This window comes from Loxodonta africana, chromosome 19 (genome assembly GCF_030014295.1).
Source record: "Loxodonta africana isolate mLoxAfr1 chromosome 19, mLoxAfr1.hap2, whole genome shotgun sequence".
NCBI lineage: Eukaryota > Metazoa > Chordata > Mammalia > Proboscidea > Elephantidae > Loxodonta > Loxodonta africana.
Window position 1 is genome coordinate 47957485 of NC_087360.1, and position 26237 is coordinate 47983721.

At 39.8% G+C, this 26237-nt stretch overlaps 1 protein-coding gene across 6 annotated transcripts in view; it reads left to right on the top strand.

Annotated features, from left to right (window-relative positions):
• Positions 1-14927, top strand: part of EBF2 (EBF transcription factor 2) — a 212215-nt gene extending 197288 nt beyond the window's left edge. For 3 of the 6 annotated variants that reach the window (XM_003412466.4, XM_064272664.1, XM_010592360.3), the window contains 2 exons: positions 6365-6532; positions 12379-14927. In XM_003412466.4, coding sequence (XP_003412514.1) covers positions 6365-6532; positions 12379-12410 — 200 coding nt within the window. In that variant the 3' untranslated portion in view covers positions 12411-14927. Of the gene's footprint in view, positions 1-6364; positions 6591-12378 lie in introns of those variants that run through there. The other 3 variants (XM_003412467.4, XM_023550995.2, XM_064272663.1) reach the window with 3 other exon arrangements.
• The last annotated feature ends 11310 nt before the right edge of the window (positions 14928-26237 follow it).

Below are 26237 nucleotides of genomic sequence, written 5' to 3' on the forward strand. Positions count from 1 at the left end.
CTCTAGGGGGTAGTGGTAGTTCCGCGGTAGAATTCTCACCTTCCGGGCAGCCGCCCTTCTGCCACCGGAGGCTTGTATGTTGCTATGATGCTGAACAGATTTCAGCGGAGCTTCCAGGCTAAGGCAGACGAGAAAGGCCTGGTGATCTTATGAAAATCAGCCAACAAAAACTCTGTAGATCACAATGGTCCAATCTGCAACTGATCATGGGGATGGCACAGGACCCGGCACTGTTTCATTCTCGGGCGACTCGACAACTTGACAGCAGCTAACAACAAGGGTTGTATTATTTCTTACCAAAGAAAATAGACTTTCTATTTTTAAATTTTAATAGCTTTTATTGGTTTCTTCTGCTTTAAAAGTAGTACATGTCCATTGTAGAGAATATTGAAAATATGGATAAATAAAATAGATAATTTTAAGACTACCCATAATTCTGTCAATCAGATACCAGCATTAGAAGTTGGGATATATATCCCAATGTCACACCCTTCTAGCCTGTTGCTGTGTGTGTTTAATAAAGGTGAGACCTGGATGTACTTGTTATTATGTAATCTGCTTTTTTACTTGAGGAAGCCTGTCATTCCATGCCATTAAATATTCCTCTCCACCTTTAGCTTTAATGTTTGCATAGCATTTCATGGCATGGACTTAATATAACTTACCCTATTGCTGATCATTTAAGTTTTTCCCCAATTTTTTTATTGTTATATATAAAAAAAAAAAACCACTTCCATTGAGTCGATTCTGACTCACAGTGACCCTATAGGACAGAGCAGAACTGCCCCATAGTTTCCAAGGAGCGCCTGGCGGATTTGAACTGCCGACCGCTTGGTTAGCAGCTGTAGCACTTAACCATTACACCACCAGGGTTTCCTTTATTAAAAAAAAAAAAAAAAAAAGAACTAAGGATGTTTTTATGCTCTTTTATTGTTATAGAAGAGCATAAAAACATCCTTAGATCTATTCTTTTTTTTTTTTTAATATTCCTGGTTATCTCCTCTGGATTAATTTTTAGAAATTAAATTATTGGGTCAAAGGATATGCACATTTTAAAATGCTTTGATATGTCTCGCTCAAGCCTCTCCAGAGAGATTCATTCTCCCCTCAGAAAAGCAAAAGTATTTACTTTCCTGCCCTGATAATTTTTTCTTAATGTTAATCAATTCGATAGGTGGAAAATAACGTCTCATTTCTGTTTTAATTAGCATTTTATTACTAATAAATTTGAATGTTTCTATATAGGCCTCTTGGCTATTTTCATTTCTCGTTTTGTGACTTTCCTTTTCATGTCCTCTGCCCACTTTTCTACTGGTAGTTTTCTTTTTCTAATTAATTTATAAGAACATATTAGCTGTTAAGGAAGGATATTAGCATTGTATGTAATAGGCATTGCAAATATTTTTCCTAATTTATTGTTTGTCTTTTGGTGTGTGTTACAGAAGTTTTTCATTATGTTGTCAACTCTGTCTTTTGCAGTTCCATGCAGGCTTTGGCATCAGATTTAGAATGTATATAAATTATATAACCTTTCTAATTTTCTACCAGTACTTTTATAATTTTGTTTTTACGATTAACCCTTTAATCTACTGAGATTTATTTTGGTGTTTAGCACAAAGAAGTGATCTAAATTTATTTTATTCTCTAAATGGCTATTGTTCCCTTGCATTTATTTCCCCACTAATTTGAAATGTCACCTTTATTATGTATTAATTCTTATATATACCCAGGTTTTGTTTCTGGGCTCTATTTTGTTGCAAGACTCTGTCTGCCTCTTTCTGTGCTAGTATGCCAGTACAACACTGACTTCCCTGATGTAGATTTTCATAAGTTTTACTATCTGGTAAGATAAATGGTCCCTCTTTAAAAAAAAATTTAATAAAATTTTCTGGCTCTAATGGTGTTTTTTGTTTCTTTTTGTTGTTTGTTTACATATGAACATAGGTATATTTAAAAATCTTTAGAACTTTTATTATAGTTGCATTAAGTTCTAAATTAATTTGGAAATAATTTGACATCTTCACAAAATTTTTATAAAAAATATTTTTAAATGGACTCTTCCCATTCCACGAGTGTGTTATAGTTCTTTGCTTATTTACCCTTTAGCTATTCTTTTAGCTTGGGGTGATTCCTCTTCCACTGAGAAGTGGCCATATTTGATTTAGCAAGCCCCACATTAGGATGGGGCCTATTATTATAAAACAAATTTGTAAAAGTAAGTCAAGTACTGAATATAAATGAATGTGTGTGTGTGTGCCTGCCTAATTAACAATATAAAACTCCGTGTCTAACATGGTGTGTGAGGGGAGGTGCTGATATCACAGACACAGAAACCGAGGCACACATCTTGTGCTTGTGTGGGTCATGTAGTGTGGCAGAGATTGAACTGGGGTCAGACTTGCGGCCTTCTGAGTGTTAGCTTTTCCTTGGTCTCTAATTCTGAGTCTCAGAGAAAAGGGAGAGTGTATATATACATTTTATGTGTTTTAGGTGAAAGTTTAAAGTAAAAATTAGTTTCTTATTCAAAAATTTATAAACAAATTTTTCATAACATTGGTTGCAATTCCCACAATGTGTCAGCACTCTCCCCATTTCCCTTTACACTCCAGTTTCCGTGTGTCCATTCATCCAGTTTCACCGTCCCTTCCTGCCTTCTTGTCTTTGCTTTTGGGTAGGTGTTTCCCATTTGGTCATGTATACTTGATTGAACTCACCTATGTTATTGTTTGTTTTATAGGCCTGTCTAATCTTTGGCTGAAAGGTAAACTTCAGGAGTGGCTTCAGTTCTGAGTTAACAGGATGTCCGGGGGCCATAGTTTTGGGAGTTACTCTACTCTCTGTCAGACCAGTAAGTCTGGTCTTTTTTGTGTGTGTGTGTATGAATTTGAATTTTGTTCTAAGTTTTCTTCTGCCCTATATGGAACCATCTATTGTGATCCCTGTCAGAGCAGTCGGTGGTGGTACCCAGGTACTGTCTAGTCTTTCTGGGTTCAGGCTGGTGGAGGCTGTGGTTCATGTGGTTCACTAGTCCCCTGGACTAATACTTTCCTTGTGTCTTTGGTTTTCTTCATTCTCCTTTGCTGCAAATACGGTGGGACAAATAGATGTATTTTAGATGGCTGCTTGTAAGCTTTTAAGACCCCAGGCGCTACTCACCAAAGTAGGACGTAGAACATTATCTTTATGAGTTGTGTTATGCTAAATTGACCTAGATGTCTCCCGAAACCATGATCCCCAGCCCTCAGCCCTGCAACTAGGTCCCTCAAGTTGTTTTGATGTATCTAGGAAGTGTCTACGACTTTGCCTTGGTCCAGATGTGCTGACTTCCCCTATATTGTGTTTTCTTTCTTTTCACCAGTTAACACTTATCTACTCTGTAGTTAGTGATTCCCCCCCCATACCTCCCCATCCCTGTAACAATCAAAGATTGTTTTTTTCTGTGTGTAAACCTTTTCTTGGGTTTTTTTTATAATAGTGGTCTTATACAATATTTGTCCTTTTCTGATTGATTTATTTCACTCACATAATGCCCTCCAGATTCATCCATGTTGTGAGATGTTTTACAGATTAATCATTGTTGTTTATCATTTCATAGTATTCCATTGAGTGTATGTACCATAATTTGTTTATCCATTCATCTGTTGATGGGTATTTAGATTGCTTCCATCTTTTTGCTATTGTGAGTTATGCTGCAGTGAACGTGGGTATGCATATGTCTATTCTTGTGACAGCTCTTATTTCTCTAGCAGTGGAATTGCTGGATCATATGGTATTTCTACTTCTAGCTTTTTAAGGAGACACCACATTGTTTTCCATAGTTGTTGTACCATTTTATATTCCCACCAGCAGTGCGTAAGAGTTTCAGTCGCCCCTCAACCTCTCCAACACATTTGTTATTTTCTGTTTTTTTGATTTTGTTTTATTAGTTCCAGTAATGCCAGGGCAAGATGGAATCTCATTGTAGTTTTGATTTGCATTTCTCTAATGGCTAATGATCGTGAGCATTTCCTCCTGCATCTGTTAGCTGCCTGAATGTCTTCTTTGCTGAAGTGTCTGTTCATATCCTTTGCCCGTTTTTTAATTGGATTATTTGTCTTTTTTGTCACTGAGGTATTGAAGTATCCTATGATTTTAGAGATTAGGCCCTTGTCAGATACGTCATAGCCAAAAATATTTTCCCAGTCTCTAGGTTCTCACTCTTTTGGCGAAGTCTTTCAACGAGCATAAGTGTTTATTTTTTAGGAGCTCCCAGTTATGTGGTTTCTCTTCCGGTGTTTGTACATTGTTAGCTATGGTTTGTATTCTATTTATGCCATGTATTGGGGCCCCTATATGTGTTTTTTTTTTATATATGTGTGTCTGTGCGTGTGTATATTCATATATTAAAATCTCTATTTCATTGATGCAAAACCCAAGACTAGAAATAGAGGGTTTGCATGAAACCGTGAATGTGAGCCCCTCTTGATGCTTAACCCTATACTTTATCTTATAGTGAATTACCCCAATTTCTTATTCATTTACACTGTCAAGTGTTACATGTGAATCTTCCAGTATTCGATCCCCCTTTGCAATTTTTTCATTTGATTTGTTTTACTTGAAGAAAGACAGAGATGTTCTCTGATGCTTCCTTCTGAATAACTTTTTTAAATAAAGGCTACCCAAAGATCAGTGGTTTGAATCCACCAGCATCTCCACAGAGAAAGATGCAGCAGTTTGCTTTTGTAAAGATTTACAGCCTTGGAAACCCTATGGAGCAGTTCTACTCTGTCCTGTAGTGTCTCTATGAGTTGGAATTGACTCAATGGCGGTGGGTTTGGATAAGGAAAAGCAGTTTTTAGATGAAGGTCTTCTTTTGAAGTCTTTGGTTTGTATTTCAGCTGTAAAAGCCATCATATTAGAGTTATGCTATATGATTGCTTTATGCCCTAAAGCATATAGTCCCATGTATATTTTTATGGGTGGGGGATATGGGAGTGAATTCTTAAACAGGACATCTGAACACTTAACCTTCAATTCATTTTGTGCTTGGTCATTGGACCATAAATCACACTCGGTCCTCACTTTCGTATATTACTTTGTGGGATAGCTTGTCTTCTGAAGATGCAAACCAGGAGTTAGCATTCCTAGCCTTTATCATCGGCTTTGTCATCGTTGTTGTCATTAGTTTCCATCGAGTCAATTCCAACTTGTCAAGGCGACCCCATGTGTTACAGAGTAGAACTGCTCCACAGGATTTTCTTGGCTGTAACCTTAACAGAAGCAAATTGCCAGGCCTTTTCTTCCACGGTACCACTGAGTGGGTTAGAACTGTTAACCATTGAGTTGGCAGTCAAGCATAAACTGTTTGTGTCACCCAGGGACCTTGGGCTTTGCCATTAAAAAAAAAATTGCCATTAGGCTCCGACAATTGTTTTGCCAAGTCATGTGACTTGGACAGTTCAGAAGTCTGGGAATTACACTCTATTGAGTCCCTAAAACATGACCTCCTTATACTATAAGGTGCTATACCTAAGAATCTTACTCTTGTAAATACAAGTTTACCCTTTTCTTGAGCAAGCTGAACAGAAAAGATAAAACTATTGTCTTGTTTGTTGTAACTTGGTAGAGTATTTGACATTACGAGGTGGGTGTACTTTATTGTGTAAGTTGCCTTCATTTTTCTTGGAAATTACAACACTTAGCTTTTGGCTGTCTTTAAGTAATTTTAATATTTGTTTTTGTTTTTTTTTTTTACTAAACATTACATCAGAGGAATCTGACGCACAGCTTTTATTTCTCAGGAGCTCTGAAAGTACAGGGAAAGGGAGGTAATCTACTAAATGTTAATAAATTTTTACATTTAATGAGGAAGTGGCCCACGGAGATGGCAATATCTGAGAAGATGTTAACCTCATAGTTCAAAGCTCTGGAGCCCTGGGCGTTCCCAGGGAAGCATATGGTTCCCAGATAGAGCTTTTTAGGCTCTTCTGCTCTTGGGTAGATATGATGATTTGCAGGTGCCTTGATCCCACTTGCCTCCTCTTATCCAACTTCTCCTCCCAAATTAAGACCCATTAGCATATCACCTCCTGTGTGATGCCTTCCCTGCCTCTAGTAGGCAGAAAAAAACTCTGCGCTGTGTCTCCTTCTCATTGTGTACATTCCTCTAACAGAATAATTACAACATTATCTTTTACTTGTCTATTTCCTCCACTGGACAGGGCAGGGACTCTGTCACATTGAACTCTTTAATCCCTGGAATTTGGTATAATGCCTGGAAATTAGTAATCTCTCACTAAATGTGTGCACAATGTATATATTGAGAGAAGAACTTAATTTTGACAGCCCTCTTCCTAAAGGAGACATTTGTGTATTTGCTTTCCAGTTATGTCATCAAGCCCCACCGTTGGATCTTCTAGCACATCCTCCATCCTCCCGTTTTCCTCTTCGGTTTTTCCTGCTGTCAAACAGAAGAGTGCCTTTGCTCCTGTCATCAGGCCCCAGGGCTCCCCTTCGCCAGCCTGCTCCAGTGGCAATGGAAATGGATTCAGAGGTAAGCAAAGGTACCACCTTGGGAGTGAGCAGATACATGAGCCATAGTACTAGCAAAGTAAGAATAAAAATCCCACCATTATATATCTCTAGCCATCTACCTGGAGTCCCTGGGTGGTACAAATGGTTAATATGCTCAGCTGATACCTGAAAGGTTAGTGGTTTGAGCCCATACAGAGGTACCTCAGAAGAAAGGTCTGGCCATCTACGCCACTGAAAACCCTATGGAGTACAGTTCTACTCTGACACACATGGGGTTGCCATGAGTCAGAATCGACTTCTCTGTAACTGGTTTTAGCCATCTACCTACAAAGAAATACTTTGATGTTTTCATCATGGGGTACCAACAGCTTATACAACAAAAATGGGCTAGTATTCCATCTAAAAGTAAGATGGGGGAGGGTCAGAAAGCCAGCAAACTCCTCAAGGTCATTGAATTAACTGGTAGATCCATACATATAGTCCAGGAGTTCCTGGACTTCTCAGCACTGTGCTTTCCACAAGGCCATTCCACTTTTTTCCAGAAGGTATCTGGATCACCATATCTGATGGCATGTGGTGATTTCTGTGTCCCTAACCTGCTTGCCATCTGCAGTGCATACACCTTCCAATGGCACAAAACAACAGGGTGATCAGGAGTACCCAGCAAGCTCTGAGAATTCTGGTTTATGCTAGTGAAATTGATAGCAGGTGCCTGTTCAACGGGGGGAGTGGTAGGAAAGAAAGAAGACATACTGTTTTCAAGAACAAAAATTAATATCACCCGTCAAACTCATTTTTGAGCAGTGTCCTACAATGTAATATGACATGACGTAACACAAATGTGATGAGTACATGAGAATCTAATCATCTCGTTGTGGATGGGAGGCAGCTGATGGCAAAGAGCAAATTGGAAACTGCTGAGCACTATGGCTTACTGACGGCCCAGATTATTTTTAGGCTCTCCCACACACCTTAACATGAAAACATTCACGACAAGCAGTGTTGGATAAAACCAAAAACGGTAGAGTTTTAGTTAACCCCTTGTGGATCAAAGCCTCTGAGGTCTACAGAGCTTGATGAGGAAGCTCAGATGAACTGTGCTGCCCCTGGGATGGCATCAACCTAGAGGCTTTATGGTAGCATATGGGTTTTCTAATCCTTTTCAGAAACTTTAGTGGGTTCATTCACCAGTTGCGGCTGAGCAGAGCCCTGGGTGGTTCCTGTCCCATCCTACAATTTGAGAGGGTGGTGTCTTCTCAAAGTCAGGTGACTAGACAGAGATACTCTCAAAACCAGAACTGAAAACCCAGCACTCAGAGGAGCGAAATTACTGGAATTCTTTTACTTCTAACTCAACAGAGCAATCTGGGTATACATGCCACCCAAAGTGTGGGTAGTTGGAAACATCTGTATATTTGATGGGACTTTTTTCTTTCCGATTTTCATTTCAGATGTCTGATCTATAGAGAAACAGGCTCAGCCTGTAGCTGAGTGTCTCCATCTGCCCTGTCTCTCATCAAAGACCGTGGTTTCCTTCCCATTGTTAGGGGATGTGCCCAGAACTTTTTCCATGAAGGCTTCATCAACAGGGTGGGAAATGAAATTAACTGCTAATTAGTAGCTGCATCTTTCCCTTTCCCACACCATTTCAGTGATGATGGTTCCCCACAACAACTTGAACCTAAACTTTGACTCCAGAGCCCGTGTACATACGCACAGCCCACCATCCCTCCCAGGACAATAACAGTGCAATTCTTCTCTTCACCCTGGGCCCATATCTACTTTCTACCTTTTTGATGAAATGTCAAAGCTAAAGAGTAACTGGCGTGTAGTTAGCAGCCCTCCTGCATGAAAAAATGCATGTCTTTATTCATGCACCTTAAACTGAGTGGGGACTAAACTGGTCTCATAAGGAAATGCAGAGTGAGAGGCACAAGAAAGCCCATGGAGAAGAGCAGGCCTCCTACACTTTGTTACGGGAGAAATACAGGAAGGATGTGGCCCTTTCCTCATTCCTGGCAACTTTTGCAAATATTTTCAGCTTTATTTTAAGGAAAAAAAAAAAGCGTTATTTGATCTCTACCCGCCACCTCTCCTTCACCCCGTTTCACATACGTACACAGAGTTTGGGAAACTAGAGCTAATTGTCTCAATTCTCCTCAGTCTGTATTGCCCCAGGAGCCTCACCCATGCGGTCAGCCTCCTGTGGGCCTGCACAGATGCCAGGACATAGTATCCCACTGGCTCCCGTGGACTCTGACCACACCCTTCCTCTTGGTGCCTGCCCAGGGTCCTTGTGTGTCACTGCCATCAAGTTGTGTCAGCCCAAAGAGCTAGAAGATAGCCTTGTATGGTCTTGGTGAGGTTTCCCTGTGGTGGAAGAAGCAGCAGATATAGTCAGAAGACCTTCTGGAGGGTTCTTATGTGAGCCTCTGGTCACCACTAGAGACTGAGCTGCACAGCCTTGATTGGGTCTGCAGGAGTAATGAACCAGCTGGTTACGCACAGGCACAAACTCTAGGCTCTAGCTTCATTTCTATGGAATCACTGTGAAGCTCCAAACCTCTTTTGGATCCTACAGTTCTTTCCAAATGATGGGGAACTTCATTTCCTGATTATCTGAGCCTTAAAAAAAGAAGAACATGTCAAGTTGGGGTTATTGCCTAAAAAAATTGCAAATAACTATGTAAGTATAGAGCAATGTGTGGAGAAATAAAAGAGAATCCTGAGGAGAACCTCAGTGAGTATTAACCGTTGGAAGATCACTAGACTTGAGCTCACCAGATGTGTGCTGCACTTTTAGCTTGGCTCCTCCCAGGCCATGTGAACTTGAGCAAGTCATTGTCATCTCAGAGCTTTGATTCCTAGTCTGTTAAATAGGAAAAATGACAGCTACTTCCAGGGGATGCTGTGAATTAACTGTGGGAAGAATTAAGAAAGGTGAAGGATTAATAATGTGAAATAGCACAGTATTTCATACAGTCTGGTAGAGAGGAGGCTGGGGTTGACAAAGGATTTTTTCACAAGCTTTGCCTTCTGTTCTTAGACCCCTGTTTTGGGCAGCTGGAACCAGGTGAATGGAAGCTCTGTGCTGAACATTTTAGCTGCCTCATAAGACAGACAAGGAGAAAACCCAGCTGACATTTAGTGTAGTATCCACAGTCACTACAGGAATCCAGGAATGCAGGGCTGCTAAGCAGGAAGCTTATCTCTTCAGAGACAGACAGTTAGAGACTGAATATGTGAGCTGAGATCCTTTGGTGATCACACTGATGGAGAGGCTCTTCTCTAGAATTATTGTAAGGCGAGACGGCCTTGCTCATCTGCACGGGGCATGAGCAACAAAGCTCCCTTACCTTGTGCAAACAGTTACTGAGCACTACGTGTGAAACTACTGAGCAGAGTACTTTACATGAATTGTCTCATTAGGGCCTCACACGTGACCCTAAGCAGAAGGTCATTCCATCATTACCATTCTCAGTTAAGTAGCTTAACTGAAAAAAAAGCCATGATGACTTGAACCTAGACTTTTATGCCAGAACCTGTGCACTTACCTACAGCCCACCACCCGTCCCAGGACAATAACAATGCAATTCCTCTCTTCACCCAGGGCCCATACCTACTTTCTCCTTGGACCAAAGGGACAGTATTGCTTTTCCATGAAATGCCAAAGGTAAACAGGAACCGAAGTGTAATTAAGCAGCCCTCCCCCATGAAAATGCTTACTTTTTCTCCAATTCATTTCTACTTTCTGTGTGTTGACTGTGGTTTCTACAAGCAACAAGTCAGGGTCACCACCCAGCAGAAATCCAGCCCACCCAGTGCTTGATGTACGGCTAGGAAGAATAAAAACATGGGAAATGTGTTGTTCTTCCAGCATGTGGTGGATCTTGCTCTTTGAGCAGCTGTGCCCTTTCAATAAGCTCTTTAAGTAACTCTCTGAAGACACAGAAAAAGGAAGGGCCTAAGGAGTTTTAAAAGGAGCCCTGGTGATGCAACGGTTAAGTGCTTGGCTGCTAACAGAAAGGCTGGCGGTTCGAACATTCCCAGGAACTCTGCAGGAGAAAGGCCTAGTGATCTGTTCCCATAAAGACTGCACCCTAGGAAACCCTATGGGGCGGTTCTACTCTATCCCATGGGGCTGCTATGAGTCAGAATTGATTCAGTGGTACCTAACAATTACAACAATAGCAAGGACTTTTAAATGTAACAGATAAGTTAAAGTAAAAAAGGCCATATAGAATTCTACTGCCAGAGATTCAGACCCACAGCATTCATTGTCCCACCTTGTATGTGCCTCATTTAGCAGGCATTTACAGTGATGAGTGTTGATTGTCAAGATAATATTGTACACTGTGTGCCAGATTCCTTTTCCAGTTCCCTCCAGGAAAAAAAAAAAAAAAAACTCCTACACTCTGGGATAATTACCAGGGTTGCTATATCTCCAAGTCATCAGGGAGTGTCCAGAATTGAACCACCTTTATTGAAAAGTTACATCGATTCAATATATAGTAATACAGGCAAAAATAATTAAGGCTTTGCTAGCTGTGTAAGACCTTAATCCAGATCTCACAAACATTCAATAAAGGCTGTGTGGGCAGGGAAATAGACGGCTGACAATTCAGCCCGAGAGGACTAGCTGGAGTGGGGAAAAGGGGCAGAGGGATGAGAGAGACACGGCTGTGGGGAGTAGGGGGACTTGGGGCCATTGGCTTGTAACTAGCACTCAGCAAAATGCTTCTACGATGTTTAATAAGCCCCTAGATGAGATGTGGACAATACAACTCAAAGTATCTAATTCCAGATAGGGTTTGAACTTTTGATTCAAGGAAAATATGCTGACAATTTCCAAAAACATGGAAATTCTCTTAGTTCATCATCTGACAGCCGTGGCCAGAGGACTGCGTTATGCTGTGTGATTTTCCCATGTTGTGCTGGTGTCGGCGGAAGCCTTGGCTGTGATTCCACATTGTCACAGGTGGAATACAGTCCTTTCCTCACTCCTGAAGACTCCGGCAAATATTTTCAGCTTTCCTTTAAGGAAAAAAAAAAAAAAAAGGTGTTACTTGATCTCCACCTGCCTCCCCTGTCCCCTCACACTTACACTGAGTTTGGGAAATTAGAGCTGATTGTCTCAAGATCTCCTCAGTCGGCAATGCCCAGGGAGTCTCCCTGTGGAATAAGCATTGTCCACATCCTTCTGAGTAGCTGAGGGTGCACTGGACGCTGTACCAGGATGCGGAATGAGGAGTGGGGATTGGGATGACTCCCAAATGAGGGAACAGCATTCATTAGTGAATGAACATGGCATAATAGCAGTGAGCACCAAAGGAAGATGAGTCACTTAAAACAAACAGCTAATCAATTTAGGCTAGCCTGGATAGAACCCTAGGATAGATACAGAGTGTGATTTGCTGTAAATGGTGCCTAGTAACTGAACAGGCTCAGCAGCTGAAGTTTTCTTTCCTCTCCTAACTGATTTGGAACGATAGAATTTGGAAGGTGTTTTAGTCTAATAATAAAAAAATATATCACACATCAGTTACAATTTAGTTTACATCTACGATCACACTTATAACAACTTGTTAATATAAAACAAAACAAAACAACTCTTGATTTCCCATGCAAAACTCTGCCAACAAGCTTTGGATTTCAGTGATTAAATAAGGCTTCAGTGCCTCTAATAGGCTGCCTGCTGGACCAAAAAAAAAAAACCTGGGGAAAATTGGTTTGAATGTCAACTGAGGGCTCCATCTCCCTGGATTGTATCAGCTGTCATTTTCATCCCTTGCCCCTCTCTTTGTGTTATCTGCTTGAATGCGAACCATCTTCAACTCTCATTCCTGTGCCACTCTTTCCTTGCAGCCATGACCGGCCTTGTCGTACCACCGATGTAAAGAAGAGGAAGAACTGCTTTCTTATAGCACAAAACTACTTATTCTGATGGACCAATACTGAGTAAAGCACTATGAGCTCTTTGGGAGAGCTGTGCCTCCAAATGAACATGACGAACAGATTTGCGTATGCAAGGAGCCTGCATCTTACTTGGTCTCACCTTTCTCCCGTAGCTGTGATGGTGACTACACAAACTGACCTTCTTGTGGACAAGGACAAAAGATGTCGTTGACATGGTCAGTGTGCTAAGAGCAGAAATGCCATTCTTTGTTATGAACATTATGAAAACCACCTTCCTATGTTTGTAAAATATTTAAGAAAAAAAATTGGCAAACAATTCATGCTTAATATTTTGGATACTATTTGTTTTTCTTTGTAGGAAAAAAAAGTTGAAAGTTTCTATTTTCTATGAAGCCTTTCAGATACCAATTTAGTTTATGCAGAAAAAAAAAATTTGAACAAAACAGGGTACCAGCATGGAAGACTTTCTTAAAACAAAACCTGAATTGAATGATGAGATGTCGTTGTGCGTGTTTGCTTATAGTTTAATCTCTTTAAAAAAAAAAAAAAACAAAAAAAGGGAAAAATTTTAAAATGTTTTACAATTATTTAAATAAATAAATGTGTAACTTATTGTAAGTAGAGGTAGAAATTAAGACCTTTTTTGGAAGAGAGGGGAATTTCTCTTCCTAATGTTAAATGAAAATGATGCAAACGTAGTAACAAGTTAAAAAGGTGTGTGATTATTACTGCAGTTATTTACTAGACTCATATCCCCCATTCTAAATTCCCTTCTTTTTCCATTATTTTTTTGACTCATGGGCAAGAACTTAATCTAGAGTCCTGCAGAACAACCCAATACGGAAACAAAATCTCAACATGCACATACACTAATAATACTCAAACCCGTCAACTCATTCCCAGCTCCATCTGCTTTCTGAGGAGTCTACATGGCCTTTTTGGTACTCACTCTTTGTGAATATATTTTTTGAAATTTATATTAGCTTTCAACATTCTCCCCTAAGCAGTGCAGAAAATTCCCATGTTTTAGTGTGTCCCAGGCCTTTAGCATCCCAGGGAAACAAGTGTCACCGCTTAAGGAAGACCCAAAGCCACATAACATACTGAACCATGGGGCCCCTTTAGAAATTTCCTTGCAGAGCTACCCACTCCCTCCTCTTTGGTTGCCTATTTCAGCATGAAGGTATAAACCCCACAGAGCTGTAGAAACAGGGTTTGAAAAAGATGACTTCGGCTCTTTCAGACTCTTAAGGATCAATCTTAGAATGGCCAAGTCCTTTTCTCTCTCTGTAAATTTCCCCTTTCATGGCATTAAACTCTCTTGGGGGGAAAAAAAGTATCCAATTAACAACTTGTTGGAGTGGGGTGTGAAGACAGGAAGAGGAATGTTAAAAGCACTAAATCACTCTCCTAATGGTTAAAGAAATGGAAATCCAGATTCTTGTTAGATTCTAAGATTAGGGGTTCTGTTCCAAGCAGCATAGGTGTCCAGCCCTCAGATGGGCTCCCGAGAGTTCTGTGACTAGCTCGTAGGGAGGAAAACCTTGCAGTAGCTTCTAACAGGGGCTGATTCTTCCAGAGGTGTATTTGAAAATCTATGTGATCCTGGAGATGCACTCAGGCTGATTTGGATTGCCAATGAGGATGGCATATTTTCCCAGGCCAGGGCTCTCCTTGTTGACTCATTGGCACCACGATATAGACTACATGGACTTCAGTTTGGGGTTCTTGGTGGGGTTCCAGCATTAGAAATTGATGCAGCTCTTATGGAAAACATCTTTAGTGATTCTGAGCCAATGTTAGATGACTTCATAAATTCTGCATCCCTTTTCTTTTCCCGCTGGATACATCCCCACACCTACCCAACCCCCAACTGTCTTATTTGCCTTTAATCCATTCTGAAATTACCCAGTGTGACCCAAATATTATTTCTATGCACATGAGAATCCAAGGTTTTGGAAACCTGGCATGCTTATAACTACTGCTGACAATCCCTCACAGTCAGGGTTTAAAGCGCCAAAATACACGGAAACACATGAGAGAAAGTTCCCCAGTGAAAAATCTTATGGGAGGGGAATAGCATGTGGAATACAAACATTACCGTCCAAAAATGAAGGCAGAACAAAATTAAGCATGTTTAGACCTGGATTTGAGCCAATCCAACATAAGGAAATGTTTTTTTAAGTAGCATTGCTTTTAGAATCTGTGAATTTTGCTCTTGCATGAAGATGAGTGCAGTACTGTCTTCAAAATGATCGTAGAATTTGTTGGTAGCTTTACACCGAAAAATGTGTGTAACTAAATAACAGACATCCTTGACAATTCAGCTAGAACCTTGGCAGCAACAGATGTATTTAATTGTACAAATGTGTGTAAGGATTATTTTTAGTGTAATAATAAATTAAAAACAAAGTTACTCTGTCCTCTTTAGTCATTGCCGTTGAATCATCCCAGTCCCAGGTTATTTTTTGTGCCACTTGGAATAAAAAAAAATAGGTAACTACAAATTCTATCCTATCTTTGTAAGAGGAGCTGTGTAAGATTTTTCATGTAAAGGGATGACTTACTTCGTTATTTATCTCATTTTTTTGTTATAGCATCATAATTCTCCCCAGTTTTTCTTTGCACATTTCAATATGCATGGTTTAAAACCATTATCCTCTCTACCTTTTGTACAGTAAAGTCTCATGTTCAAACTGTATAGTTTCATTTTATCGTTTTTGCTTTGTCGGTTATATACAGTATAAAGTTGCTATGCACAGAGCTTTTTGTAAAGACAGCTTTTTTTTGTTTACTGTTTTTAATGGTCTTACTTATGAAAGGATATCTTGTTTGTAAAATGAATATGTCTACTTCAGTTTTAAACTTTAAATTATCCTAACAAAAAATAAAATTTTTGTACTGTAAAAATGGTTAGAATTTTGGTGGATTTTTTTCTGTGCGTCTGTGTTTTTAGTGGAAGAAATTTAGTTTGGGATTTGTTTTTCTTAACTTTGGGCACCTTTCTCATAACTGCTGGTCCCTGAACTTTGGTTGAGGAAATTTTACTACAGTTTTTACTTACATGGAAAGTGTACTGAGGCACTCGCTTGGAGAAAAGAATATGTAAGATTTCAGGACATTTGTCCCATATGTATTTATCTTTATATCCATCTGATCAAATTCCCTCATAAAAAAACTATTGGATTTCGGGGGTATGGAATTCTTGAGGTAGGTGGGCAGTCTGCTTAGATTTGAAACTGCTTGCTGAACACTCTATCTTGACACCAGACACTAGGTGAAGAATTGAAGGGTGAGAATACAAAGACTTCGTGCCTATTCTTAAGCCATGGGAAGGGAGACAGGACACGTGCCCATAGAAAGAAAAAAAACATTGAAGATAGCTTGTATAAGAAGATGGAAGGATTGTAGAAGTTTCAAGAAGATGGAGATCACAAAAGGTTGGAGTGGCCTGAGAAGACTTAGTGTGGGAGACAGAGTTGGACCAAGCCTCAAGAGACTAGATAGGAATTTTGCAGGATGGTGGCAAGCACTCCAGATGGAAAGGGCAACATGAACAAAGACATATAAAGGAAATTCATTATGCACATTTAGGGGAACTTGACCCTAAAAATGATTCTCAAGCTTAATATTCACGAGTATATTTATAACTGAATTATCTCATTTATCTCTCTGAGGACACAGATATCTTCAATCCACATAAATTGTTGCCTTCTTTGCATAAGTGGGTGAGATGCTATCTCTAAACACTAAACTGAGAAAGCCACTCTATTTTAGCTTTCCTAAACCACGGGTTTTCTTAACAAACATAAGAAACTCAAAATGAGGTCGGGGGAAGGAGTGAGAGAAAAGAGACCTCTTCTGGCTGGTAGCTTCTTGGGTAGGTTACTTTGCCCCTGGACCCTGAATCTTAGCCTATGCAGATCCTTGGGATGCTCAGATGTAATTCCAGAACCAAAACCTGGGCCTTTTAGGGAAATGTACATTCCATTCATGTTCCAGGTGACACTTAACTTGCTGATCATACACTTGAATCTCAAAGACCTTATAGTGTATTTCTCAAACTTCAAGAAGTACAAAGTGGCCATCGCTCATTGGAGATTGAGGAGATTCAAAGCTTTAAGAGTTAGGCAGAGAGTAGGTCCTAAAGTGCCTCATTCACCAAACCAAAGAGTTTAGACTAGCCTCCCTCTGAGATGCTCTTCCCCTGAATCTTAAATGGCTGGTGCTTTCTCATCCCTCAGACCTTGGTTTAAATATCATATACTCAGGGATGCCTTTCCTGACCCCTGACTATGCAAGTTCCTTACTTATTCTCTTTAATTGAACTTGGTGCCTTTATCATAATTCGCATTCATTTGTTTATTTTCTTGCTGGTTGTCTGCTCCACACTAGACTGAAGGCTCCATAAGGACAGGGACCAAATCTGTCTCAGCACCGTATGTGGAGCACTGAGCTCAGGTGCTCAACAAATGCTTGTTGAATGAGCAGACTAAATTCTCATTCCCAGAGGCAGATCTACATAGTCATGTGGGAGAGGTAGCTGATCTGTCACAAATGATAAGAAATATCATCACTTAGGGAATCCACTCCTTAGGGACTATCTTGTCAGTCAACCAATTAAAAAAAAATATGTATGTATCTATCCTATAGGGTCGCTATGAGTCGGAATCAACTCGACAGCACTGGGCATATGGTATGTCTATAATGTAATGGGGCTGGTTGTTTAACAAACATAACCCGTTGCTGTTGAGTCGATTCCGACTCACAGTGACCCTATAGGACAGAGTGGAACTGCCCCATAGGGTTTCCAAGGAGCACCTGCTGGATTCAAACTGCCAGCCTTTTGGTTAGCAGTCATAGGTCTTAACCACTACACCACCAGGGTTTCCTTAACAAACATAGGAAACTTAAAATGAAGTCGGGGGAAGCAGTGAGGGAGAAGAGACGTCTTCTGGCTTGTAGCTTCTTGGGTAGGTTGCTTTGCCCCTGGACCCTGAACCTTATCCTATGTGGACCCTGAACCTTATCCTATGTAGATCCTTGGGATGCTCAGATGTAATTCCAGAACCAAAACCTGGGCCTTTTAGGGGAATGTATTTCCATTCATGTTCCAGGTGACACTTAACTTACTAATCACACACTTGAATATCAAAGAGCTTATAGTGTATTCCTCAAACTTCAAGAAGTACAAAGTGACCATCACTCATCAGAGAGTGAGGAGATTCAAAGCTTTAAGAGTTAGGCAGAGAGTAGGTCCTAAAGGGCCTTGTTCACCAAGCCAAAGAGTTTAGACTCTATAGTGCAGGACTATACTATAGGTAATGGAAAGCTTTTAAAGGAACTTATATATTTTTTTTGTTTTTTATGTCAAGGCTCATAGTGGAGCCCTGGTGGCATAGCATTTAAGACCTTGGCTGCTAACCATCAGCTGCTCCTTGGAAGCTTTATAGGGCAGTTCTACTCTGCCTATAGCATTGCTATGAGTTGGAATTAATTTGACGGCAATGGGTTTTTTAGTTTTATATCAAGGAGTGATATGATCAACTTTATTTTTAGAAAAATTACAGTGATTATAGTGTGGATCATGGCAACCCCATGTATGCAGAGTAGAACTGTTCCATAGAGTTTTCAAGGTTGTGACCTTTTGGAAGCAGATCTCCAGTCCTGTGAGTAAGTTTGAACCCCTGATCTTCCGGCTAGTAGTGGAGCACTTAACTATTTTCACCACCCAGGGACTCACATGGGGTCACGGTAAGAATTGTTTAGACAGCAACTAACAACAACACAGCATGAATTCTAGATTAGAGAGAGCAAATACTAGAGGCAAGGAGACAATTGCCAGGACAAAGAGAGAGCTGACTCTACCAGTGTTCTGGACCATTGTTTACAACTAGAATCCATTCAGAATGGTGAACGTCTATGCCACGCCAGTTGTTAAATGTTTTAAAATGACTTCTGCAATTAGGAGGCTATTATAATGGTTCAGACAAGAATGATTCATACCTGAACTAAGGTCAGTACAATAGAGACGGAGACTAGAGGAAAGATATAAGAGAAATCTTTACAGTTTGCCAAGACCTATTGACTGATTAGATATGGGAATGAGAGAGATGAAACTAGGACAACTGCCAGTTTTCTATCAGATAACTGGATTTTGTGATGTTATTAACTGAAGTAGGGAATACATAGAAGAGTATGTTGGGGGAATGGAAAGAGATACTGATATCAATCTCGGGCACAACTGCTACAGTTTCTCTTTTCCCTTCTTGATTAGCTGAAAATCGTCTTTTAGAAGTTTTTTCAAGAAGGACTCAGGAGGACTATACTCCTTGGTTGATATGTGTTAAAAAAAAAAATGGCCGCTGCTGGATTTATATTTGAATGGCTGTTTGGTTGGGTATAAAATTTCTGGGGTTATACTTTCTTTCTTGGAGGACTTTGTAGGAGTATTTTCGCTATCTTCTAGTGTTGAAACTTTCTGGGAGATGTCTAAAGCCATATCTCTTTTTCTCACTCCTCTTTTTTTTACCCTATTATAAGTAAGGCAATCTTATAATTTGTTCTCTAAATCATGAGATTTTTGAGAGTGAAAAAAGGCACAATAAATAATTATGCCTGGAAAAGAGATGCAAACTGGAACTATGGCATGGTCATCTTACTTATAAATGACTTGATCTTTTTGTCTGCCTGACCAAAGGAGTCTTTCTTTGTATCTGAAGTCTAATAACTTTACTAGGACGTGTCTTGGTGTTGATTGTTCTGTGTCATTTTTTTCCCTGGGATGCACTCACTGTTCCATTTCAATGAGTAGGTACAAGCCTTCTTTTATTTCCAGAAACTTTTCTTGAATTTTAACATTAAAATGTATTTTCTGTTTCTCCAATTTGACTCTTCTTGATGGAGACACCAGTTATGCATATGTTGGGCCTCTAGTCTCCACTCAATTTATCAAATTTTCTCTAACTACTCTTAACTCAGTATACCTGCATGCCTTCTTTTCTCACTTTTCTTTTATGTTCCTTCTAGTGTGGTCTTACTTTTCCAGATAGTTTTGTTTTTCTCTTTCATTTCTTTCATAAGCTGTGTGAAGTAATGTCCTGTTTCTTTCCACTGTATTGCTTATTTTCCCTGAGTTATTGAATCTCTGCTTTGAGCTATTGTTTTATAAACAAATTTTTTGCTTTGTTATTATTATGGAAATAAGCTTGATCAGAATTACCATCTTCTCTACAACAACTTATTTTCTGGTGCTCTTCATCCATCATTTGTTTTCCTTTTCTTTTTTTCCTCATAGTACACTCACATGTACAGGTAGATAGATGATAGATGGACGGACAGATAGACAGACAGATAGATAGATAGATAGATATCATATTTTGATAACTTTCTGATAATACTCATCTTTGATTAAGGTGAGTTTTTCCTTGATAAGCTATTTGTTGGAATCTTGAGAAGGGAGGGTCCAAGGCCATGTACTGGGTTAGCAGTAACTATTATTTCAGAGTTGTGTGCATGTGTGAATGAGAGTGAGACTTTCAGTTTTTGTTTATTGGGCAAAATAAATCAGTATTTGTGCAATTGCTCACCACTAATTGCAATGCAGACTACTCTTCCTCACCACCTGACTAGTTCTTACAAATATGGCATGTTTGGGTAATTCCCTCATTTAGCACTGCCTACTGTGCTTCATCTCTCTGCCAAATTGGGTATAGAGGTATGCCTGTAATCAGCCTATATGCTCCTTCCAAGTGTTTCAAACAAGAGACTGTTGGTTTTGACCCTCATGATAGTTGCATTGTGACTGTGTCTTATATTAGCAGCTGAAGTATCCTTTTTCAGTCTTTACATATCCCTGTTTGATTTTCACTGCCATTGCCAGTCCTTCCTCATAATTGCAATTTTGGGCAAATTATTCTCCTCGTTTCATCAAAGATGAAATTCACACCTCTCTTTCTCATTTCCTTATTTTCTTTTGAGTAATTTTGATAGGCAATTGATGTAAAAGGTGTTATAATAGCATTTCAACCTGATGTCTTCACACTCTATGTTAAAACCAGTTGCCCTTGGGGTACCCCATGTGCGTCAGAGTAGAACTGTGCTCCATTGGGTATTTAATGGTTGATTTTTTAAAAAAATAGATTACCAGGTCTTTCTTCTGAGGCACCTTTGGGTGGACTACAATGTACAACCTCTCTGTTAGCAGCCAAATGTGTTAATCATTCGCACCATTCTGGGTGTGTTAATCTAGTGCTGTTATAACAGAAATATATACCACGAGTGGATGGCTTTAACAAATAGAAATTTATTGTCTCAGCCTAGTAGGTTACAAGTCCAAATTCAGGGCTTTGGCTCCAGGGGAAGGCTTTCTCTCTCTGTCTGCTCTGGAGGAAGGTCCTTGTCCTCAATCTTCCCCTGGTCGAGGAGCTTCTCAGGCACAGGAATCCTGTGTCCAAAGGACACGCTCTGCTCCTGGTGCTGCTTTCTTGGTGGTATAGGTCCCCAGCTTTCTGCTTGCTTCTCTTTTGATTCAGGCCATACCCCAGAGAAACTCCCTTCACACTGGATTAGGGAGGTAACTGAGTAAGGGTGGTGTTACAATTCCACCCTAATCCTCTTAACATAAAATTACAATCACAAAATGGAGGACAACCACACAATACTGGAAATCATGGCCTAACCAAGTTGTCACATATTTGGGGGGGGGGGGACACAATTAAATCCACAACACTGGGACTACACTCTCTACATTGCACTACGCTAATTCAAGAAAAAAGTAGAGCTACATAGTGCTATGAGGCCCATTCTACCACCATCTATCAATTTACCTTTGACTTTGTAGATTACGATTGATAACTCACTTGATGGGGCAGTTCAAAGGCTACATTCTTTGCTTTCACAAGTGGATTCTGCCAAATACAAACAATAAGCTATTGGTAATTCCCAAAACAACAAATAAAAGTGACTGTCCAGCTGGAATTTGTTTCAATGAATAACACACAAAAAAGGGCCATTGGCTGACCTTGGAAATCGGTTGATTTGGCACAGGAACTATCAGAGCACCGGTAGTGTTGAAGGGGTTGTTTTCTTTATTCCCTTACAGCTGATCCCATATTGAACAGGAAAACCCTATTTTCCATAAGTCATATGCACAGAAGACAGTATGGTAAAATGGAAATAACTAGGATTCAGAGATGTGAGTTCAAATTCAGATTTGACCATCCTTAGCTATATAATCTTCAATAAATTACTGCATTAAACCTTAGTCTTCTCAAATGCAAAACAAGAGTGATATATTGTAGTCATTATTAAGATTAAATAAAAAAAAAAGTAACTTAGAGAATGCATACTCCATGAGAATTAAGTTTTTTTTGTTGTTGTTGTTGTTCATTTATTTGTTTGGTCTGTTTACCTCATTGGAGTCCCTGGGTGGTGCAAACAGTTAACTCACTTGGCTGCTAAATGAAAGGTTGGAAGTTCAAGTCTACTCAGGGCTGCCTCACAAGAACGACCTGGCAATCTACATCTGAAAAATCAGCCACTGAAAATCCTACGGAGCAAAGTTCTACTCTGACACACATGGGATAGCCATGAGTCAGAGTTGACTCAACTGCAGTTGGGTATTTTGTGGGTAAGAAAGCGAACAGCAGCAGGGCCATTATTTGGCCATCGACACCCTTTGATCTGACAGTAAAAATTAGGATAGAGACACAGGCCCCAGGCCCAGGAAAGTTCTCCAGCACTCAGTGTTCTTGGAAGTGAGTGGTGTACCCAGAAGAAGCCACAGTCCTAGTTCTTTGTAAGTGATAATAAAAAAGAGCAAAAGAAGTGTCCTAACTGCCAGTCTATGTTTTCTTCTATTAAAAGTTAATGAGAATTTTTATCATAGGCCAGAACATCTGATGTATCATGGATATGACTTTTGAAGACAAAGCAAGCATTGTTTTTAATTCCAGGTTTTCACAAGTCCAAGGGTTTGAATCCATAAAAAATTGCTTTTAAAACAGGGATGATATCAGAATAACTTATAATTCAAAGTCAAATATTTATCATTTCTGAACTAAGCAAGAACAAAATAGTTGCACAGAACCTCAAATGCTCAAAGATTGGAGTTATATAAATTTGAAAAACTCTGGTCAGTAAATACTAATACTATTTCTTATCGATGACAATAATAATGATGATGACTACCACAGTGAAGGTGCTAAACTTCCATTCTATGCACTGTGGAGTAGCAGAAAGAGTGTGAGCATTGGAAGCCAGCAGACCTGAGTTCAAATCCCACCTCCACCCCTTACTATAACTCTATGCCCCCCCCAATTCCCATTGAGTCAATTCCGACTCATAGTGACCCTATAGGACGGAATAGAGCTACCCCGCAGGGTTTCCAAGGGGAGCCTGGTGGATTTGCACTGCCGACCTTTTGGATAGCAACTGTAGCTCTTAACAACTATGACGCCAGGGTTTCCAACTGTGTGACCATCAGTAAATTATTTTTCTGAACTGCAATTTCTCCATCTGTAAAGTGCTGATAAGGAGACCTTTATGCAAAGATTCTTGTGAGGTTTAAAGAAAATAATGATGTGAAAGTGACAGACATAGTAAGTGTTCAGCCCTACACATTTTTATTTCCCCTTAGCCTTGAATGAAATGAACACGTGTTTATCTGGAAACCTACCCATCATTCTTTCTTTACAACTCCTCCCTGGCAGGACTAAAGAGAGGATTATTAATTAGTCAGTGTTCATGAAACACTTAGAAGATGGAAGTACTGGGTATGGAACAGCACTATTTACCTCACGATACAGGAGTTGGCTGCTTCTTCAAGTGGATCTACTTACAATGTAAGGAAGTCCTGATAGATGTGTTTCTGTCATTCTAAAATCAATGGGGAGTCTTTGAAAAAACTGTATGTCTGCCTGCCATGCTACATCAGGTCCTTTGCAGTAGGCAGGCATTTCTGGAGATGCAATATCATGAATAATCCTATCATAGCCATGGCAATGAGAAGCCAAGGAAGAGATATCAAAAGTTTACCTAATTGAGGTCTACAAAAAAAAGAACAAGAACAAAAAACCCAAATTCATTGCCATTGAGTCAATTCTGACTCATAGCGACCCTATAGGACAGAGTAGAACTGCCCCATAGAGTTTCCAAGGAGCGCCTGGTGGATTTGAATTGCCAACTTTTGGTTAGCAGCTATAGCACATGGTAACTCTTAACCACTACTCCACCAAGGTTTCTGAAATCTACAAATAACCCCAAATTTCCTTTAGCAACAACTATTACTAGCAAGAAGGTATCTGACCCTATTTTGGTTTCACACTGTCTCCTTGTGCAGACCTTGGGATGAGGAACAGAAAAAGAATATAAATTCCCCACTGATAAAAGCGGTATTGCTCAAGTTAGGGTTCACAGATCCCTGGGAAAGAAGTGTGATGTCCTGGAGCAGGAGATGGGAGTTATAGATCTACAACACTGATCTCCAATATCTGGTACTCCTCTGCTTCTGGTCACATGAGAAGATTGCATTTCCCCATGTTGTTTCAATATCATTCATTTTGCTGTAAATTCATGTTAATATTGAATTTATTGATCTTATAGTTTTGTTTGTAGTTTTATCTTATGAATTGTTTTTAAAACAAGCATATATAAATGCACAAGGAACTTAATCTTAAATTATACTTCTGTGAAAATTTTAATATAATTATAACATAGTAAATAATTTCAGAAACACTGTAGGCTTTTAAGTATTTTTTCTTAATTCATATGTTACTCAAATTTGACAAGCACTGGACTATAGGAATGAGAGAGGAGGAAAAGTCTTACTAATCTACAAACTGGGTCATCATTCCTTAAATAATCAAGACTTGGCTAAATGTTAATTTCTATATTCTGTAGTTCAGCATCAATAAATCTCCATGTATTGTTCCAGTATTTCATTTTGCCTCTGAATTATGTTCATCTCCATAAATCCCAGCCAAGGGCCTATTGAATAATTGTCCCCACATGTAACATTTTCCTAGCTATGTTTTCTTTTCCTTGGTCACATGCAATACAGAAATATTCTTGTAATTATTAGCAGAACCACCTGGTAACTGTACCGTATCCTCTCAATAATATGACACATTGAGTATATTATTTGGTAGAACTCAAGATCATCTTTGATGCTATCTAAGAAAAATTAGTTACAACAATGACCTCATGTAGCACAGGCTTACCTCTAACCAAGGTGATCATATTTTGTAAGCCAACAATCAGAACTTGTGACTTGACTAGAATAAATATATCTGAAATCTCAATTGTCCTGGAAAATCCAGAACATAGAGAGCTCTGTGGCATAAGCCATAAAAATCACCTACTAAGTGATACTCCAGTGCCTTCACTTATTTTTGAGAATTTAAAACAATCACTTTCCTCCATTGTCCTTGTATCTGTACAGGCAGGCTGAGGCCCAAGAATTTATCACTTCCGTCTATTCCATGAGCGTACAAGAAATGAACACAAAAATCAAACCAGCTCGTCTGGAAAACTCACCCTTGGCTTTGCAGGGAAACCAGCAAGAAATCTCTTCCTGTTTAAGCCTTTTAAAAAACCAGCCCTTTCTCCAGGCTTAGTAGGGTCGCATATTGATGGTGGAATAGGTAGTGTTCCCAGGGCTTGGGGAAAAACTCATGTGTCAGACTAAAAAAAAAAAATTGTTGTGTTAAATCACATTTTACCTGCACAAGGCCCCAAGTTTGTGAGCCTATGCTAATTTGCATGGCTCTCTTCCACACTGGTTGCATTCTCTTTCCTTTTTTTAAAGTAGGACTATCAGAGAGTGGAAGAAGAGATAAAACAAAGGGAGAGTATGGCGTGTATTTATTTGGTCTTAAAACAAGGAACAGCAGAAGGATTTCCTAGCATGGCAGTCCATGTTGGCATGGAACTGAGTACCGTGCTGAAGAAAAGTTCAGTTAAGTAAATTCTCAGAGGCCTTAGGCAGGGGAAGGAGAAGTCAAAGAGAAATATGAACTAGCACCAAGATTCTATCCTGTAGGACTTATTTTAATGGGGCAAGGTAAGAGGAGCTGTTCCTTTGTGAGAACACAGGAGACATGATTGATGGCATCAACTTCTGGGAAACGACAGCAGAACATGGAGCCTCACATTGACATTCATCAGAGTGGCCAAGGAGAAGGAGCTTGTGGCAGAGGTAGCAGCTGGAGGAGGCAGGGAAGAAGCAAAGGAGACACAGTGCCTCAGGCAAAGTGCTCCAGGTCCCTCATATAAGCACTGTGCTTCTTTCTGCCTAGTAGAAGACTGCATTGCCAAGAGAAAGAATAGAGGGAATAAATCAGGGAAGGATGCTTTTCCTAACATGTTTTAACCTAGTTTTCTAAAACTCAAGGACTTCAACAATGGTAACATAGAAAACCACATAAAGACCCTAGTGTCCTTTGGTGGTATCCTTCCTCAAGGAAAGGTAGCCAGGTGGCACAAAGAGTTTGTACTCCAATACTAACCTAGAGGTTGGCAGTTTGACCCCACCCAGAAGCACCTCAGAAGAAAGGCCTGGTGAACTGCTTCCACAAAGATTACAGCCTAGGAAACCTGGTAGAGCAGTTCTACTGTATAACATGTGGGGTTGCCATGAGTCAGAATCAGACTTGACAGGAATGGGTTTTTTTTTTTTTTCCCCTCAAGGAATGGCGGTACTGCCAGGTGAAACTCTCTGTTGATTTCCATTCCCCAGTCAAGTTCCCTGTATTTAAGACCATCACAGGTATTTCTTCACTCAGGCAAGGTTTGTTGTTATTGTTGTT